Source organism: Neomonachus schauinslandi, chromosome 3 (assembly GCF_002201575.2).
Source record: "Neomonachus schauinslandi chromosome 3, ASM220157v2, whole genome shotgun sequence".
Taxonomy (NCBI): domain Eukaryota; kingdom Metazoa; phylum Chordata; class Mammalia; order Carnivora; family Phocidae; genus Neomonachus; species Neomonachus schauinslandi.
In genome coordinates, this window is record NC_058405.1 from 95314937 (window position 1) to 95329880 (window position 14944).

A 14944-nucleotide genomic window follows, 5' to 3' on the forward strand; every position below is an offset into this window, starting at 1 on the left:
TACCATTATTATATTATTACAATATGCACCAGTAATAAGGCATGAGGAATACATCCTGATAATCCTACAGAGTGATCGCTAAGATTTATTTTTGAGTGAAAATTTTAGGTGGAGAAATGTGTTTTAATATGTTACTGTTTAAGAAACTAGAGATTAGTATCATCTATGCATATTTTTTCAAATCATACTATTTAAGATGAATACATAATCCATTATTTGTAAGTGGTATGTATGAGAAGAGAATAAATAGAGTGAAGAATAGGATCTAATTTTTATTTCTTTTTATATATATTTAATTTTTAATCATCCAAATGTTAGATTATATACAACAAAGTTGAGTGTAATAAGCAGTGCTTAAATACATAAAGAAAAATAAAACCAATAATTCTAACTTTATGTTGAGTATAAAGTATAAGTATACTGAATGGACTTTTTTTCCAAATGATTTTTAAATACATTAATTTATCTCTATACTCCAAGGATTGGAAAAAAAAAAAGTAAATAAACTAAGTAGTATGATTTACTAATTTTATTATTAGTGGCAAGTTTGACATGTTTTCCCTGAAATTGCAATGTTGAATTATAGGTTAAAATAAATGAGTAATTATTTAGTTTTATTAAATGGGTACTGAAAGCATAACATTTTATTTTTTTTAATTTATTTTCTTGCTCTGTCCACTGAAAAAGCTTAGAAACAATGATCAATCCAATAGCACTGTGCACTTCTATTGCTCAAATTATAATGTGTAAATACAATTACACACTGTAAAGAAGAAAGCTCCAAGTCCAGGGAAAGAAATACAAGAAAACTCTTAACATTTTGTCATACCACAAAGAAAAGAAGCTGTCACAGGCTACCTGGATTATAACAAAAGGACTCAGGAATGAACTTAATCAGCTCGAACAGTATAAAAAAGGCATGCTGTAAGCATCAGTTTGGATAATAACTTCAAACAGTTAAAACCCATACTATATGTTCAAATTTGTAAGTTTCTAATAATTTTAAAACTAAAAGAATTCCTCAGTAAATTTGTGGAGAATGATAGGAAATCAATTAATCATTTTGAAAAGTTTTAAATAAAGGGGAAAACTGAGGTATTTATCCTGCCTTTCCTACGTGTACTATAGGAAAAGGTTTGATGGCAATAAATTTTCTTTATAGGAAATTTTAAATTAACTAAGAAGGAAGAGATGTAGAATTTCAAACTTTGGGATACTTAACAAATGGACCAAGCAAAGTTCATAAAAAAGTTTGTAAGAACACAAAGAAACAATATCTTAGACAAAAAGACCCACATAAGGGGAAAAATTACTTGCAAATCACATATCTGATAAGAGATCAATATCCGAATATTAGAAGACTCTTAAAAATAATCCAGGGGCATCTGGGTGGCTTAGTCAGTTAAGCCTCTGCTTTTGGCTCAGGTGATGTTCCCAGGATCCTGGGATCCAGCCTGGAGACTAACTCCCTGCTCAGAGGGAGAGTCTGCTTCTCCCTCTCCCACTGCCCCTCCACCCGGGCTTGTGCTCTCTCTCTTTCACTTGCTCTCTCTCTCAAATAAATAAATAAAATCTTAAAAAAAAAAAAAAAAAAAAACTTAGAAAGTGGCAACCATTCTGGCTGGACATTTCTCTAAAGAAGGTAGACAAATGGCCAATAAGTAAATGAAAAGATTCTCAGTATCATTAGGCATTAGGTAAATGCCAGTCAAAATCACAGGATACTTCACACTCACTAGGATGGCTGGAGACTTTCAAATTGCTGGCAGTAATGTAAAACAGTACAGTCACTCTGGAAAACTGTTTGGCAGTTCCTCACAAGCTAAACCAGTTCCCATTTGACCAAGTAACTCCCCTTCTAGGTACATAGCCAAGACAGTTGAAAACATGTCCACACAAAAACCTGAATATTTATAGTAACATTATTCATAATAGCCCCAAAGCGACAAAATACCAAATGTCTACCAACTGCCGAGTGGATTAAAAAAATGTGATATATACATTGGGATATATAATGGGGAATCTCTCAGCCACAAAAAAAGAATTAAGTACCACATGCTACAACACAGATCGACTTTGAAAATATTATGCTAACTGAAAGAAGCCAATCACTAAAGTCCACCTATTGTATGATTCCATTTACATTAAATTTCCAGAATTGGCAAAACCATACAAAAAGAAAACAGACTAGTGATTGTCAGGAGCTAGGGAAAAGTGGACATGGAGGTGACAGCAGAAGGTTATAAGGTTTCTTTCTGGGATGATAGAAATATTCTGAAAACAATGACAATATTTGCATGACTTTGTAAATATACTAAAAACCACTGTATTGTACACAGTAATTTTTTTAAGTTTATTTAAGTAATCTCTACGCCTAGTTGGGGCTCAAACTCACGCCCCCAAGATCAAGAGTCATATACCCTACAGTCATATACCCTGAGCCAGCCAGGCGCCCAGGACTGCACACTTTAAAACATCATTTATATGGTTTTATGAATTATATAGATCATTAAAAAATAAATTTAAGCAGGTCATAGAAAGAGTTGAGATATCCCGGTCTTTTCAGCGTTCGAAAGTCAGTTTACTGATCACAAATAGAAAATGACAGGATTAAAATCTTTTCAATAGATTAAGATGAAGCTCAGATCAAGGATGTAGTCTTCTATTGCTACAGATGGTCTTAAGTTAGCTACTAATATTTTGAGTGATAGGGAAAGAAGTTCTCATAGCCTTTTCCTCCAAAGATTTGTGTACATTCTTAAACTGTGCTTTAAAAAGAACGTAGGTTTAGTTACTGACTTCAGACCTGTTTGAAAGTAAATATAAGTAATATATTATTTTTAATACTAAAAATATGTAAGCCTGTATTAATCAGCACGTGACTACAGAAGACTTAAGAAGGCATTTGGGCTCCCAACTGTCGTAGGCAAGAGGCCAGGGAAGCTGCGCTACTTACTCTCCAAGCGGACTTACCTATTATTTCCCTTTCCAAATGGGACTATTTATTTTGGTTATCCCATCCTTGTCCACTGTTGTGTGGAGAACAAAAAACTGATCATTTTAAATTTTAAGTCTTCAGACCTTACTGTGGGTATCATTTTACAATTTATAACAGACTTTGACTCACTCTGATTAGGGCCCGGCAGCTCCGAGATGGATGGACCTTCAGCAGCGCATGCGCTCTGGGGCTTAACAGGTTCAGAGAATTTCAAAATGGTGCCCGACAGTGTGGCGTTAGCAAGTTAGAGTGAGATCGCAAAACCGGCGTCCACCAGTGTCTCTGTGGCTGGAGAGAGTTCTCAGCAAGTTCCCGCCTCTGCCACAGACACTTTAGGATTAGTAAGTGTGTCTCCTTCACATATCCTCTAGGTGCTTTTCAGAGGGGATTTTACGCTGCATCCTGGTGCTGGTGAGTAGTTGCATGGGCCCTTTAAGAGGAGGTTCTTATTTCCCTAAATTCTATGATTTTCCTCTCTGTAATTCCCGTTTGTCTTCAGAGCCAGGAGTATGGGTGCTCCGCTCTGTGCAGGATGTAGGGATTGGAGTGCCTGATGTGGAGTGCAGAGCCCTTGCTTTTCAGGGAAAAGGGCTGTATTCTGGAGATCCCTTCTGATGGTAGATTGCTACGCCTGGAATGTTTTTCGTTTTTTGTTTGTTTTTTGTATTTTGCTTTTTGATGAGACCCTACGTCTTTTACCCCTTCGGATGCTGCCCTTTTATCGTTTGTTGTGAAGACTCAGTTCATCCAGTTTCCAAGTCTTTTTCTTTTCTTCTATTTTTCATGTTTTTTTTTTTTTTTTAAGGAAGTGCGTGGACTCGCACCGGCGTGATTGTGCGTGTGCGCATGCCCCTGGGCATGCGGGAGGTGGGGGAGAGAATCTTAAGTAGCCTCCACGCTGAACCGGGAAGCCCACTTGGGCCTCCATCTCAGGACCCTCAGATCATAACCTGAGCCAAAACCTAGAGTCTGTGGCTTAACTGACTGAGCCATCCAGGCACCCCTCAAGTCTTTTTTTGAGGAAATTACTGCATATGTTGGTGTGAATTTGTTTTGTCTGTGGGAGGAGGTGAGTGCAGTCTCTGTCTACACTATCATCTTGAGCCCTATCCTCCCAGAAATCCTGCGCTCTGTGCTGGAAAGCATTGGGATTATGTCCCTTGGGGTGGGGTCCATTGTGCTCTGTGTAATGGGGAAAATAAAATGAGCCCTTGAAATGTATCATGTTCAGAATTGTGGACTGAGCTAGCGATAGTTAGCACTCCCTGAATGCTACATTTATTTCCCTGAATGTTCCAATCTCTTTGCTATTAGGTTGGACACTGAGAGCTGTCCAGAAAAACGGACTGCAGGCAGGTGTGATGGGTATTACTTCAGAGAGATGGCAATTGAAAGCTTCTGTTGGGTGTCTCCTTCAACCTTGAGGTTACAGCCTGGAGACATGTGTTTCAGATAACAGGTGAGAGTAAAACCATATATATGACACCTGCCGTATATAAAACATCATGTGAGTGAGAAAGCTTTATTTCTTTAACATTTTTTTCTTTAATTGCACCAATGAGTGTGTGTCTTACTGTGACTAATCCACTGGCTTTCAGTAACTCACCTTTATTAAGCTTACCGTTTACGTATATAAAAATTGGGATAGTGATTGTACTTAATTCCTGCAACCACTTTAAAGGTGAAATAAACAAATCTGTTAATGAGCTTATCCTGGTGTTCAAGTTCAGCTTCCTGTCTCTAGAAAATCCTTTACTCAAGAGATGAGTTTTGATTGGAAAGGAATATGAGGTTTACTCAGGAAGCCGGCAAGGAGATGGTGGACTCTTATCCAAAGGCCAACTCCAAGCTTTCTGTCTGGCCCAGGGATTTTTAAAGGGATTTAGGGCAGTTAATCAGTAAGGGGAGTGCAGTGGTCATAATATTTCTTGATTCCCATTTTTTTTTTTTTTTTTTAAATCAATGTCCCTCTTGCAGGGGTTACCTGGATTGAGAAACAGTTGTCAAGAAATGGCAGGACTTTACTACAAAATTCCCTAAATTGATAGTGGGACAGGTAGCTGCATACAGACTCACTGCTATCCAGTGTGAAGATGGGCTGCGGAGTCCTTTTCCTTTGACTTGGGAAAAAACCAGTAAATTCATTATGCGATGATTATTCAAAGGGAGCAGGTCCAAGGGAATAGCATAGACCATAAGGGAACATTACAAATGATGCAGTGAAAATCAAAACGTGATTGAATATGCTGATACTTTTTAGTGAATGATGACTCTTTTAGGTATATCATTTGAACTAAAATACCCATTTATACATTTGACACGTTAATTGTTTTATTTTGTTCTGTTTTTTAAAAAAGGATCCTAATGTTGTAGCAAACAGCACAGTACCTGGTGCATAGTAGGCACAAAGTATCTTTTAGTTATTACATGATTTGAAGTCAACCTTAATGTTGAAATTTACCATTTATCCTGGGCAAGAGAATTACAACTTGTTCTCCCCAGAGGCTCAAAATCCAGTTACATCATACAGATCATTAAAAGTCACACATGGTGTCCTAAAGGGATAGACAGTTGGAATCTAATGACAATTAATCCCATTAAAAGTGCTTATGAATGGGGAGGCTGTGTTACCTGTGTTTCCTTTGCTTTTCCCATTGGAATATGCCTTATGTAATCCATCAATCAGGAGAATTAATGGTGTGACTAGAAATTCAGGCCATACAGAGATAATCAAGGTATCATAAATCGTGTTAGAGCAAATAAAGCCTGCAAAATGGGACTGCTAGCACAGCAATCAAATTTCAAAACTGCCTGCCTACACTAAAAACTGTGTCAATAATGAAGAGCAAAGGTGAAAAGAGAAAATGTCATCTAGGAAAAAGTGTACCAACTCTTAGGAACAGAGGGTGGAACAGATTTTGGGGGTCTTCTGGGAGGAAAAGTGAGACACCTTCAAACAAAGGATCTGTGTAAACACCCTCCCCCCACCTCCCCAATCCTCACTGCTCAATGCCTTGAGCTATCTCTACTGAAAATGTCAGCATTTAGGCTCTTACTGCATTTGGTAGGATTTACTATCTCTTCAGAGCCATACACTGGGCACCTGTCGTACAGCCATTCTCTTTGTTCTTACATTCTTATTTGTTGCACCTTCACTAAGGAGATTGCAATTTCAGATAGGTAACTTCCTAGCCTGCCATACGTACAACCAGAGCCTGGATGAAAGAATTTGAAAGGAATTCTGCTTAAGACTTCTGGAGAAAGTTACCTTTCCTGATAAAAACATAGTCACTGCTTGCCTATCTATCCTGGGATATTGCTGTGAAAGGACATACTGTCTGGGGCAGTTGCAGTTATCCTGAACCTAATGAAGGGGCCAAATGATCTGTTAAACTGCCCCTAGAAGCACCCAACTTTAGCTCTCTTGGGATATGAGTAAATAAAGGTTCTTGTCCTTCAGGCCAGTGCTTCTTAAACTTTACCATGCATACAAATCACTTGAGGATTTGTTACAATTAAGTTTCCGATTCAGGAGGGCCTGGGTGGTGCCTAAGAGTCTGTATTTCTAACAGACTCTCAGGTGATGCCCAAACTGCCTACATAATCGGGTAACACATATTTCAGCCACTTTTAAGTTTGCGTTGAGTTACTTGAAATCAGATACATACTAAGCAGCAACACTGAATAGTGAGGGACTTGGAAGTTTAATCCAACCTAAAGGTATGCATGATGAAGCTTAAGAATTTACCAGCTAAAAAATTCATAGATAGGATTATCACATATGAGGGCTTTGAGGTCATGGTCTGTGTTCAAATCCTGGTTCTGTCGTTTACAAACTGTGTGACCCTGTAGAAAATCATTTAACCTCTCCGAATCTTGATTTCATCAAATAAGTGTCTGTCTCATATGGTTGGTTTGGGCATTCGGTGAGATTATATGACAAAAAGCCTAGATGTTGAACATATGTGAGTTCCTCTTCTATTGATGATTTTGCACTTCTGTATTGTTAAGCTTCACTCATGCCAAAGATTACTTAGTTAAAATGGTACAATGTCTGATAGAAGACAGATTGTGATAATCAGCCTAGAGACTTTCCTTCTCAAGCTGCTGTATCAAAACCCTGTGATACTTGTATCAGACTATCTTAAACTTAATTGTAAATCTGAAAGATAAATAATCAAAATTGTACTTCGATATGACTTTTTTTTAATCTGCCTTGTCTTTGATGAGAAAGGGGATTTTTTAATTTACAGACTCTTTTCCAAAATTGCTGGAATTTTGCCAAATGAAGTGACTGTTAGCAGATTTGATCAGTGGTAAACAAAATCTATTTCCTATAGTAATAGAAAAGTGGGAAGTAATGCAATTTTCCTAAGTCAGATTGCAAATAGGATTGTGGATGCCAGTTATGGCTCTAAATGTTGTAACATGCTTTCTGGATTTTAATGTTTGAAGACTAGGTGGAGTTTTCATGTTTACAAGCCTGGGTGCTTTGATCAACATAATGTTTTTGAATGCCCCTTGGAATGATTTTGGAATGTTCTTAGCATAATGTCAGAGCAAGGGATTTTACCAATGATATCCTAGGCATATAGACATTGTCTTCTTGGCAAGGGTTTCCATGGATGGGAATAATTCTCGTGTATCTCTGATCAAAAACAAAGTATATATTAAATATTACATAAGTCCTCTTGAAATCAGGGAATCCATGTAGCTTCAAATATGGGTATAGATACACTAGCCTATCATTTCCCTTTCAGTGTTACTGCTATAAAATCATTCTCAAAAATATCTGGAACTGTATATTTAAATATTCAGAATCCTTTGTCAGATGAAACCTTTCCTACCTTTATAAAGCAGAATGGCTGAGAACAGGGGCTTCTCAGATGGCTAGAGCGAGGTTTAGGCTATTCATTCATTAGTTATATAAAATGTGGGTGCCTTACATACTCCTCTCAGACTGCATTTTCTTTTTTCTTTTTTTTTTTTTTTTTAAAGGTTTTATTTATTTGACAGAGAGAGAGACAGCGAGAGAGGGAACACAGGCAGGGGGAGTGGGAGAGAGAAAAGCAGGCTTCCCGTGGAGCAGGGAGCCTGATGCAGGGCTCGATCCCGGGACCCTGGGATCATGACCTGAGCCGAAGGCAGACGCTTAACGACTGAGCCACCCAGGCGCCCCATCAGACTGCATTTTCTTATCTGTAAAATGGGAATCAGGGCATGTTGAGAAGTTTAATTTGATAATAAAAGTAGAACACTTGGTACCTGCTTGGTGCTTAGTAAGCATCCAGGAAATTTTAGGTAAAAGCAGCTTATTCTAAACTGAAAAGGAAGCACTTTATTCTCATTTTGTTTGTTCATCCTTGTGGTAAACTCCTGTGGGCAAAAAGCTTTCCCCAGAAAATAGGGCCTGATGCATATTTATTTTATTTTGAGAAATGATTCTAGGAGATACAAGTGAGGAACTGAGCCAAGTGGAATGGGGAAGGGGGAAACAGAACAGTGTTTCTGCCCACAGTCAGCTGTGGGCAGCTGAGTCTCATGGGGCATTCTAAGGAAAGAAAATGGGGGGGAGGGGAACGCCTGGGTGGCTTAGTTGGTTAAGTGTCTACCTTCCACTCAGGTAATGATCCCAGGGTCCTGGGATCAAGTCCCACATCAGGCTCCTTGCTCAGCGGGAAGCCTGCTTCTCCCTCTCCCTCTGCCTGCCGCTCCCCCTGCTTGTGCTCTCTCTCTCTGTCATATAAATAAATAAAATCTTTAAAAAGAAAGAAAGAGAGAGAGGGAGAGAGAGAAAGAAAATGGGGAACATATACTCAACTGCTCCTGTCTTCCATTAACTGGGTTTCAGTGTGGATACGTATTAACATCCTCATGTAGATTCGTAATGCATAAGTGATGAGTGTTGGTTCCAGTAGAGAGCTAACGTTACTTCAGAGAATCCCCAGAACAGAAAGTGAGAGTGCAGCTGAGGGGTCAGGTTTTATTTATGCACTGCTTATTGCTGTATGATGTGAAGATGGGGAGAGCATTTGAGGAGGGACACGAGGTATTTCATACATGATTCTTTATACAAACCATGTGCCCTCAATGACTTTGAAACTTGAGAGCAATTCAGTTCCAGATTCTTCTGTTTCAAAGCCTACCACTTGAGGACAAATAATTCCCTGTATGGTAGAGACCAATGTTCTGGTCACCTCATTCTAGTAGATCTACAACTGGAATGTGAAGGACCCTCAAAAGTAATTTCTATATTAAACATCCAGTCAGAAAAGACACACTGTCAGGGTGAACCGAGAACCATGTTTTTGTTTTTGAGACCTAGGTTTTGAAGAGCATCTTCCTTTAGTTTCCAGGAAATTCAAACAGATCCCATGGTCTCTTTAGTCTCTAGCTGTTGAATTAGAGATCTCAGTGGAGGCAGTGGACATTAAAAAAAGAAAAAAAAAGGAAACAACACTTTTCTCTTTTAAAATAGTTTCAAAAAGTTATGTGTTTATGGATGATTTGATACTGCTTACCTGTTTTTATTGAATTTTTTATTTTATCTTGAGTTTTTTAACTTTAAAGGGCAAATCACACTTGAAAAGCTTGCTGCTGGAGTTCTAGGAAACCCTCAATGCACAAATTCACATGAAATAGTTGGATATAACCAAAGGCAAATGTATAAAGGACAAAGTTCAGTTACGTGATTCCTTTAATAGTTGGTGTCTGTGTAGGTGAGCATTCCCTTTTCTAAAGTGGCCCAATGATTAAAACTCAAAGAATCATGGAGATGAAAAATTTCCACCTTCCTATTAAACAGTATGTCTTCATTTGAGATCCATTTAGCCTTTAAGGTGAAAGTGGGTTCCAGACAAATGTCTTTCACATTAGAAACTGTATTAAATTAATTGAAAGATAGATAAACATTGATAATAGTAATAAAACAAGAGAAATGATGAACAGTAAAAGGTAAATGCTTTTAAAATGTTGCTCAAATAGACATTCAATAAAACCACATCTTTCAGACACCATAATTATTTGCATCATAAAAAACTCTAGTGGTTGAAATTTAAAATAGTGATTTAAAAGCTTCAGTTGGACTTCAAATCAGCCTAAAAAGAAATTTCCATCTTAATAAAATAGGCAAAACTTTCCTTTTAAACATTAAACTTATTTTTTAAAAAATGTGTTTACTATTCTTGAAAAAGACCTGAAATGGGTCTCTCAGAAAAGTGAGCCTTTCCCATTTTAAACTGAATCCAGCAGAGCAGTGAAGACACAATTCCAAAGCATCCAGAAGAAGAGTCGAATATCCAAAAAACAATTTATATGCTTCCAAATACCCAGATTTGGGGGTTGATCCTTCAAGAAAGTGGGAGAGTTACTGAGAAGTTCTGTGACATTTTTGAGTTTCCTCCTGGTGTCTTGATGTCATGAGAATCCAGCCTGTCCTGAGGAATTTGAGAGAAACCACAAAAACAGTACACTGCCTAGGTTTATCTAAACTTCTAAGCTCAATTACAGACTTTCAGACATTTTCCGATAGATCCCTTAAGTCACCAAAGTGATTTTAGTCACCAAATTTAATATTCTCATGACTTAAATTTGACTTCATACCGTCAAGTTTATTTTACACTCTCATTTACTTACTACTGCAAGTCAATACAGCACAAGAATTAATGCATTTGTGCCTTCAACTCAAATAAATAGCAAACACTGCTGTTGGTGAACTTTTTTGGCCAATGAATAAAAAATATTTCATTTCTAATTCTCACCAGAAGGATTTAAATTAAACAGTAACAGATGAAGTGAGCAGGCACAGAATACTAAATAGGAACTGGCAAATGAAATAATCCAGTTCTTTGCTTTTACAATGAAAATGAGAATTGATTCTGCATTGAGAGAGAGAAGTAAAATGACCAAGTGTTTTAAAAAAAGCCTTCTCCACCAGAAGAGCAAAATAGCACTCAGTGGCATTGCATTGTTAACAAAATTTCTTTATCAGAAACTATAATTTAATATTTAAGTATCTAATTTACATGTGACAAGGTATCATATTCAAAAAATTAAATTGCAACTAGAAAACTATTAACCACTAAAAACAATACCAAACACAACCCAAACATTTATAGGAAAGCAATAGCTAGAATCTGAATTGGAAAAAATGTTTCATCATTTTTGGCTCATTAAACAAAGCATCCATTATAGCCTGTAAAAGAGCATCTCTTCTAATTCATCAGAAGTTTATCCTTTGTAGCATGAATAACATGTAAAGATAGATTTATTAACTGTATATGCACACGTGTGTCTATATATTCTGAGACACACTCGTGTGTTGATTTAAAGATACTGTATCTACTGATAACTGGCTGAACTTTGGAAGGTGCTGAAATCCGTATTTCTACATGACCTTTGACCCATTTAATAATGTCTTTTTATAAACAGAAATTACATAAAATACTGTTTTTTATTAACTGAGTATTTTCTTAAGCATAATAATAGACAAGGAATTGCACTTATTGTAAAGATACAGTAAGGTGTTAGGTTGCAGCTCAGCCATCAAAGATCAGGGATGTGGTACTGATAAGTATGCATCATATGCAAAGATGATGGTGGCCACTGAAATTAAAATGAGAGCAACTAGTTACAGAACAAATTGGGCGATAACAGAAGAAAACATGCACTACTCCTACTTTAATGCAAAACTAATTTCTCCCAGAAAACCAACCCTTTGACCTTCCTTACACAAAGAAACCGGTTCTGCACCCTTGGCAACACAGTAGACTAGGACATCTGTATTCAAATTCTAGTTCATTGTCTCTGAGTGTGCTGTTCCAGTGTCATCTCCTTAAGCTGCCCTTGAAATTCTGGAGCATGTACAATATTACAGTCTCTTGGTTAGGTTTCATTGAGCCTCAAGATCCCCTTCAGTTCTATATAAATAGGGTCCATTATTCATCTTCTTCTGGTTCCTGTGGTAACACAGGGATTTCTTCCTTTAAACAATCACTGAAGAATCTGAAGATTGTGTTGTAGAGATGATACTTGCTCTTCTCAGATACATTATGGCCTTCATCTGGGTAGACCTAACATATTGAGGGGGAAAGAGATTGAAAGTTACCAAAACAGATACTGTCCCTCAAAATTCATTCCTTTAGCCCCAGTGGCAAGGGAACTTTGGAAAGTAATATCTGACCAAAATCTAACCTAATTTAACTCTTGGTTTTTTGTGCTAAACTTTTCTCTCTTTTTTAATTACAATCCTGTAATAATAATTGAGACAAACTACAGCTTTTTATGTATTTAAATTAGAACTAGGTTGGAAAAAGTAGAGCTTTCTGTGTTCCTGTTGACCAGGACAGCATTAACATTCCCCTTAATTTGACTAAATTTAAGACCCATTTCTTCCTGACTCTAAGGCCTTGACCTTTCTTTTCTTAGAGCTATTTTAGAAAACTTGCGATTGTAAATTCTCTGCCCCTTTGTATGTAAATCTTCTTCCAGTCTTGCCAGTTCTACAATTTAGGAAATGTCTTTGTCAAGGACCTAAAAACCATCTCTCTGAAATGTAAATACTGAAGGGGAGAGCAGCCCTCCCTGTGGGAGGGTAGAACACTTGCTCCACATTGTAAAACTACCTCCTGTCGTAAACAGGAAGTTTACTTTTCCATTTGGTAAGGTGAACTACCCAAGGCAGATGGCCTGATTCCCTCTGCTCCAGTTACTGTAAACTCCCCAGCCCTGTGTTTCAACAGAGTTTAGTTTCTCTCCCCTCTTGCAATAGACTTAAATAAAGCCTGCCTTGTCTGTTTAACCTTGTCTGGTATAAGTTTTAATTTGACAGTGTCCCCTCTAATATAAATGACATAAGTGTTTGTTTCTAAAATTACAAAGACAGATATTTGTCAATTCCTGGGTATAAAGTTTTTATTTCTTTAATTTTTTAAATTTTAATTTTTTTACTATTAAGATGACATCACTTTTATTTTTTCTTTTTTTAAATTCTTTTTCAAACTTTTTATTTTAATTCCAGTTAACATACAGTGTTACATTATTTTCAAATGTACAGCACTGTAATTGATACAAAAATATGGAACATATTTCCATACAAAAAATACGGAACACTTCACAAATATGTGTGTCATCCTTGCGTGGGGGCTGTGCTAATCTTCTCTGTTTCGTTTCAGTTTTAGTATATGTGCTGCCAAAGTGAACACCTGCCTCAATGATCTAAATAAAGCCCCCTACTCCTTCACATTGTTTGTGGCATGATCTATTATCTGTTTATTTCTACATCTTCATTCATCATTCTGACCCTGGTACCTGTGCTTATAGATATGTTGAACTACTTTTGGTTCTTTCAAATGCTGAGAAATTAAAATTGCTTTTTTTTTTTCCCTCCCTTCTGTGACTCCTTCCTCAGACTGCAAGTCCTCAAAGGTGTAAAGTCTGTCTTACCCACCTACCATAATGACCGTAAAGTAAATCTTTGGTACTATTCACTACATGTGGTTGAATGCACAGATGTAAATGTTTTCTTCTCTCCTTTTTTCTCAATATCGCTTCAAACCACTTTTTTCCCTACCTTTTATGATAAAGGTGATAGAAAGTGAGGGAAAAACGAAGGTACTAGAGGGAAATGGAACATGACTCTTAAAAACAATTCATTATTAGTGATAGAAATAAAAGTCTGAGAAGAAAAAGACATTCTTGAAAGTTTTTGCAATTCACATAAAGCATGAGCTTCTCAGCATAATTAGGAAAAAAACTCTCAATCTTTGGTACCTAAAAATCACAGTTAAAAAATAATAGCAAGGGGGATGGAGTAGTACAGAAGCTGTGTTCTATATCTCACAACTGAAAAACCAAGGTGGGAAAACAGCCTTATGAAAAAGTAAAGTGACTTACCTGCATAGTATAATTCACTCCAGCTTTTATTAGGTGTTTGATTAATTCTGCTGAATGCTGGAAATGGACTTTTGCTGTAAGAAATTAAATTCTATTATTTGATGGAAATGCATTTATTAGAATTAGAACTTTTTATATCATTTTTTTTTCAAGAAATTATTATACTTTACATACATTGCACATTTAAAAGACTGATACCTGGCATGGGGCGCCTGGATGGCTCAGTCAGTTAAGCACCTGCCTTCAGCTCAGGTCATGATCCCAGGGTCCTGGGATCAAACCCAACATCAGGCTCCCTGCTCAGTCAGGAGTCTGCTTCTCCCTCTCCCTCTGCCCCCTCTCTCACTCATGCTCTCTCTCTCTCTCTCTCTCACTCTCACTCTCTCTCTCAAGTAAATAAAATCTTTAAAAAAATAAATAAAATAAAAGACTGATACCTGGCAGTCACTTGAAAATCAGTAAGATACAATGCTGATACAACATTAAGGTTTATAAAAAAAAAATACGGAAACAGAAACTACTTCTAAGGCTCTGCTGATTGTACAAGATAGTATTTAAGTTTATTTTATCATCTGTTATTTCTGGTTGTTCACATATGTTACACAATTATAACAATTTTAATGCAGTGAATGCCTATCTGCATAGTAATATAGCAAACCATCTTTCTGTTCCTTTCTGAGCATTACTGGGGCTCAGTCTCCCATTAGATACTGACATTCTGTTTTATTTTAAATGAGAAAAAAAACTACACCATGTTGAGAAATTAGTCTACATCTTGTTATTGAAGGGCTCAGTATTTAATGTGGATCATACTGGTTTCTTCTGTTTCCTTCTAGCTTCCCTCTCTGCCTGAACCTGAGGTCCAAAACTCTGAAGTATGCAGCACAGTAGACCAGGGTTGAATAGAATTGCCCTAAGTAGCTATGAAGTCTTGGATGAATCACTCAAATCTCTTTGTACAGCACTTTGCTCATATGTTGCCTGGCTATTTATTCCTATACTTTGTGCATCTTCAAATTTCTGTAAATAACTTTGTTTTTTTTAAGATTTTAT

General features: G+C 36.9%; 1 protein-coding gene and 1 non-coding gene across 3 annotated transcripts in view; both read right to left on the bottom strand.

Annotated features, from left to right (window-relative positions):
- Positions 1–10146: 10146 nt before the first annotated feature.
- Positions 10147–14944, bottom strand: part of DPP10 (dipeptidyl peptidase like 10) — a 1400194-nt gene continuing 1395396 nt past the window's right edge. The window contains exons 25-26 of one of the 2 annotated variants that reach the window (XM_021695867.1): positions 13892–13965; positions 10147–12069 (exon numbers count right to left, since the gene is read on the bottom strand). In XM_021695867.1, coding sequence (XP_021551542.1) covers positions 11935–12069; positions 13892–13965 — 209 coding nt within the window. In that variant the 3' untranslated portion in view covers positions 10147–11934. The remainder of the gene's footprint in view (positions 12070–13891; positions 13966–14944) is intronic. The other variant, XM_021695868.2, reaches the window with a different exon arrangement.
- Positions 13094–13200, bottom strand: LOC123324386. The gene has a single exon (XR_006539767.1). It is a non-coding gene; the product is annotated as a U6 spliceosomal RNA (small nuclear RNA).